The sequence below is a fragment of the Benincasa hispida genome, chromosome 7 (assembly GCF_027475165.1).
Source record: "Benincasa hispida cultivar pf3 chromosome 7, pf3_genome.v1.1, whole genome shotgun sequence".
Taxonomy (NCBI): domain Eukaryota; kingdom Viridiplantae; phylum Streptophyta; class Magnoliopsida; order Cucurbitales; family Cucurbitaceae; genus Benincasa; species Benincasa hispida.
Window position 1 is genome coordinate 41,896,053 of NC_143484.1, and position 5,868 is coordinate 41,901,920.

General features: G+C 33.7%; 1 protein-coding gene across 1 annotated transcript; it reads left to right on the forward strand.

Moving 5' to 3' along the window:
* The first annotated feature begins 3,896 nt into the window (after window positions 1-3,896).
* On the forward strand, window positions 3,897-4,695 carry LOC120081903 (uncharacterized). Its single transcript, XM_039037082.2, has 3 exons — window positions 3,897-4,052; window positions 4,178-4,283; window positions 4,411-4,695. Exons 1-3 carry the CDS (start codon window positions 4,020-4,022, stop codon window positions 4,548-4,550), a joined length of 279 nt encoding a protein of 92 aa, XP_038893010.2. The 5' UTR covers window positions 3,897-4,019; the 3' UTR covers window positions 4,551-4,695.
* The last annotated feature ends 1,173 nt before the right edge of the window (window positions 4,696-5,868 follow it).

A 5,868-nucleotide genomic window follows, 5' to 3' on the forward strand; every position in this document is an offset into this window, starting at 1 on the left:
TAGAAACAACAACCATTAACGCATAGTAATATTTATTCTCTTAAATCGCCCGAGTAATCCCAGCTCATTGCACTAACGCGTCGCACACCTCTCGGTGGTCAGCCGCATGACTATTTCTATAGTGCATGGTTGCGTCGAGCATAAGATTGTGCCTATTTCTAGGAACAATGCGAACTTTGCTTTAGTGCATTCCATCTCTTACCTTCTCAGGCAGTTAGACGCGGCTATTTAACTTATAGACAAACAATGCAACATCCCATAGACAGGCATTACTACAGCCTTTCACCAAGCAAAGAGGATTAACTCATTATACTCGCACAACGCACACCTCTCGGTGGGTTGCTTCATGCGTCCTATCTCTAGGCTATACGATTAAGCATGTGATTGCCTTTGATAAATAAACGCTGAAGATAAACTATGATAGAGATGAAGATGATGAAGAAGACGGCAATGAAGGAGTCAAGATTTGCATTGATCACAAAATATCTTAATATCTTAAGTTAAAATGCAATACAACACAGAGATTAGAAGAGAAAGGAAGGATTCTGCGTCAAGGCTGCCGGTGGTGCCATGGATGAACGGTGGAGATGTCTCTCTCGAGCTCTATCTCCGGCGAATGCTCCGATTGTCACTCGGTCTGAGTTGTGAAGATGAAGAATTCTCATTGAAAACCTTTTTCAAGCTCTCATCTATGATCAAAACCTCTGCCTTAAGGCATAAATTCGGATGTCTTGAAATGAAGGTCCAAAAGGCTATTTATAGAGTTTAAACGCCAACAGCTATAACGATTGCGTTATGGTTCACTGATGCTTTTGTCGCGGTATGGGCAATGTTACATCGCCTTATCTTGTTGATACTCCCAAGGTATGCGTCTGAGCTTAATTTAGCTGAAGTTATCAACGCGTTCTACCCATCTTACGATCTTCTATTATGGCTATCACTCCGTTGCCACAATCTCCATTTGGTCACCGCAATTCCCATGCATTAGACACATGTGATTATCGCAACTTCCATGCATTGGACACATGTGATTACCATCTGCGATTGCTTAGCTCATTCGTTTGTCTTTGCGATCACCTGGCTTCAGCGCATGCTTTTGTCTACAATAGCTTATTTCAAACGCATGCGTTTGATTCCTACGATAGCTACAAAAATAGACACTTTGGCATGGAGTAACGCATAATATTGGGGCCAGTAAGGATTTAGGTGCTAATTGACAACAAACTCAATTTTTTGCAAATTCTAATTATTATCACCGCGTTTTCTACTTATTAGCTCTCATGATTCTAAATAAAAGGCTTGTAATATCTGGCATTTTTGCCAGTTATCAAGTAACAGCAAAGGCAGTGGGATTCTGACTGTTTGAGTTCGACGTGTTACTATGACCTCTTCCCTGATTATTCTCATGAGAAAACTCCTTGTCAAAACAATGATAGCACACCAAAGCTATGTGGCCAAATTTACCACACACTTGACACATTGGACGACTGTTGTTACCTCTGTCTCCGCCTCGTCCACAATTTCTATTACCTCCATTGAAGTGATGATTCTGACCATTGAACTGATTATTCTATCCACTGCACTGACTAAAAAAAGGTGGACGATTCACATTTTGAGTATTTGGTGGTTTGGATCTGAAATGACCTCGACTAAACACAACATTCACAGCCACACTCTAATTGAAGGAGCTGTTGGGTTTGACAGAGCTTTAATGCTCCAAGTGTTTTTCATATAAAAGTAATTTAGATTGCATATCAAGCCAAGAAATATTAGGTTTACCTTGTACCCTAACTACAACAGGATTGTACTCCTCATCCAAGCCAAGTAAGACTTACGAGATTAGTGCCCTAGTTGACATGGGACTTCCAGACTGTGCAAGGTTATCAGAGTGAGACTTCATAATATGTAAATACTCACTCATTTTGGAATTACCCTTCCTTGTTTGTTGAAAAACTTGGCGCAAATAATCTTCCTCTTCCTTCAATTGAATGCCAAACAGTTCCTAAATCGGTTCCCACAAGTCTTTGGCATTGTCAAAGCCCATCAGCTGAACCGCTACCTTATGCATCATAGAGTTGTACAACCAGTCCAACAACAACTGATCCACCGTAATCCATACCTCATATTGAGGATTAATGCTTCATTCGACAGAAGTGCTAACCGAGTCATCAGACAGAAGTTGAGAGCTTAAAGCTCCATTAGTATTCTCATTAGTCATTGTCAAGTTATCACCGGACACGGGAGGGAGAAATATGAGAGGACAAGGATTCTTACCAAATAAATGGCCTTCAAGCTTATAGCTCTAGAGAATAGGTAAGGCAAGAGTTTTACACAACATGTAATTAACTTTTTCAAGCTTTGTGTTGGCTATCGATTCAGAAACTGATTGAGTGGCTGATTGTTGAATTTGGTTGTTTCTTGACCAACGAACGTATTGACGTTTGCCATTAGATAGCTCTGATACCAAGCTAAGGATTTACAGCTTTGAATTGAGGGAATTTCTCAGAATATTTTCACTTGATGAATAGAGAGGCAGCCATGACCTTTAAATATCCAGAGAGCCCTAATTTAGGGGTTGAAAAAATAAAGAATAAGAATAATGAAAAAGAATACAGGTGGCCAATAACAAAAAGAAAGAGGGAATAGGAATCTTTTAACAAATTATAACAAATTGTAAATGTTAACCACTTTTCTCATACGTGGCCTTTCATTTTGCCGTGGCATTCCTTATGAGGATTTGGCACTTTTGACTTATTGACCTCTTCCAACGTGGCATTTTCCCTAATATAAAGGAGGGAGCAAGAAAGAAGAAGAGTAAGAAAAAAATTACAAAACAAGTTTTATTTTTTTAAAAAAAATTAATAATTTAATATTTATATTCTTTTATAATTTAAAATTTAGATTTTTTTTTTAAATAGGTGTCATGTCAGATAGTTAGTGATTAATAGAAAAATTGAAAAAAAAAAAAAAAAAGACTTAGATCTATTTGGATTGACTTGTGAAAAAATATTTTTAAAAAACTCATATTTATTTAAACACTTTTGATAAAGTTGATTAAAATACACTTGAAAAACATTTTTGAGTGATTATCCAACACTCCAATTTCTCACAAAATGACTGATTTTTTAAAGTAAACTTCACGTAGAGATTTTCATCCCCATCAAATCCTTCGTTTTTCATGGGGATCAAGGTGGAAATTCAATGCAAAGAATTTGCGAGGGTTGGGTTTCAACAAATAATTATTTTCCATTTAATTTTTTTAATAAAAAAATCAATAGAATTTTTTTTATAAAAAATTCAATTAATAGTTAGTTTTCCCCTCTAAATCCTCATCTAAATGGTTAATTACTGATAAATCCTTATTTCCATTTAAATGGTTATAAATACTCATTTAAATAGTTAATTCCTAATTTAAAAAAATTCTTAAACCTCTCAACTGAAATGAAATAAAATAAAAAATCATATTAAATTATTTACTCATCCATATGCATATCTTTGATATATATAGAGAGAGAGAAAGAGAGTTTTGTTATGTAAAAATGAAAATAGCCAGGTGGATATATATATTTATGGACACGTAGGTAAACATCAACTTAGGTTTACGCGTAAGCAAGAAAATTGGAGTTAGTGAAAAGAACGGCGGTTGGTACGTGGGCTGGGCCGCCCATGGGGGGTATTTTTGTCAATATACGGAGAAATTAACATCCCATGGGTCCCACCAATCACGTGGTAAGGAGGCTCACTCCCAATTCTCAAAACGAGACAAATGATTGGTCATTCAGGAATCCCCTTCAATCTCCTCTCCACCAATTATCACCCATCGCCCACGTGGTACTCTCCTACTGGCTGTCCCCACCACTCCATTTCTTATAACACAACGCCTTCATCTTTCCATCGCTACCCATCGCTGTAGCGTTATCAAATCCCCTCTTCACTCAATCTATCTATAAATACATTATATAATAGAATCTATTTCCTTTTAAGACCTAGATTGTTTATAATATAATACAAGATTTAATATGGCTGATTCTTCTGCTGCTTACATTCATATGGTAACTAATTCATTCCCCTTTCATTTTTTTTTTTTTTAAATATTTCTTTCTTGGTTTTTCATTAGATTAATCCCATTTCTATAACATATATAAAAAAAACTTTATTATTTCCTTTTGGCTCATAGGTGCAACACTTGATTGAAAAGTGCTTGATCTTTCACATGAATAAAGAAGAGTGCATCGAAGCTCTCTCCAAACACGCTAATATCAGTCCCATAATCACTTCCACTGGTTCGTTCACATTTTTTCTTCTCTTCTCTTCCATTTCTGACGATGCTCATGTAACATCGACAATAGGGAAATTATGAACGTATTTCGAATTTATATCTAGTGATTATTAGTCATTTTGTTATTACAGTGTGGAAGGAATTGGAGAAAGAAAATAGAGAGTTCTTTGAAGCTTATTCAGAGTCTATGGGAAGAAATGATAGAATATTGGCTGAAGAAGAGACAAGGCAGTTGATCCAAAGGATGATGTCTAAACATAGTGATGACTAGCTAAATATTTGATCTATGCACATGCATGCATCCAAGTACCTACTGATTATGACTTTTTTATTTACTTTTTTTGTTAATTTTTTTTATGTAGACACATGTTAAAAATTGAATATATATATATATACACATACAAATATTAGCATAAGACCATTTATAGAATTTTCTTTTTACTTTTATGATAGTGCATTTTCTCTCTATTTAACATTATTGACACATAATCAAATGATATTGGGTAAATTATTATTTTAGTCCATACTTTGAAGTTAGGCCGATTTTAGTCTCTATGTTACTTTCAATAAATCTTAACTTTAGTCCATCAAAATTAATTTTTATTGTAAGTGGTTAAATAATAACAATAATTTTCATAAAAAGAAATATATTACATGAGTGTGTTTTTAAAATTTTATAGCAAAAATGTTAATAAATAACGAAAAATTTATGAGTCAAGAATAAACCATCATTGAGGATTAATAATTTAAAACTTATTGGAACTACATTGAGTAAAATTAGACAATTAAAAGTATACGGCCTACAAACTTTAAAGTATATAGGGAGATTTTAACCTATTTTATTTTAGAGCCCACGTTATTAATTAAATAATGTGTGTTTCATGGCAATTAATTAATGGGAAAAGTATAAATATTTTTTTTTCTCATATTCGTAGTACCGTAATGTTGTCATTCTTGTCAAACATAAGGGTAGTTATGTAATTCAGCCGTGTTCGGTGATGCCATATGGCAAGTAATGATTAGTTTTTAGACCTTGACAATGTTGACTATTTAATTTTATACAATAATATACATTTACAACGTATGAATTTTTAATTTTGGATAAATTTTGAAGAGTAATTGAGATTGTGACATAAGACTCTTCTCCTATCGTCCAATATTTGTTGAATTGAAGGGCAAATAGGGCTTGACTCGACATTTGTCTTTAATAGTTATTGATGTTCATGTGACAATAAAGAAATATAAATGAAGCAAAATAATGTAGGGGGACAAGTAGCTTTCTTGCCATCTAAATCATGAACTTTTTTTTTTCTAAGAACTATCGAATGTGACTTTTTATAATTTAAATTCAAGTTTGCTAGAATCTATTCGTGAATTTAGATTGTCGTCTATGATATTTAAGTTATGTTGATTAATGATATTGTTCTATCTTGTTTAGAAAATGAAACGAAATAAAATAAGTTTCATTAATTATCATGAAAAATAATCAAAATAAAAATCAATCGAAATTAAATTAAATGAGGTTATAACGTTATTCGTTTATTAGGATTTATCTAGAATCATAATCAAACACATGTTAATGTCGTTAG

Bases quoted from the DNA above. Each gene is read 5' to 3' on its own strand.
- LOC120081903 (XM_039037082.2), top strand. From the start codon at position 4,020: ATGGCTGATTCTTCTGCTGCTTACATTCATATG. The intron at 4,053-4,177 runs GTAACTAATTCA...TTTGGCTCATAG, and splicing joins CTGCTGCTTACATTCATATG to GTGCAACACTTGATTGAAAA. The intron at 4,284-4,410 runs GTTCGTTCACAT...TTGTTATTACAG, and splicing joins TCCCATAATCACTTCCACTG to TGTGGAAGGAATTGGAGAAA.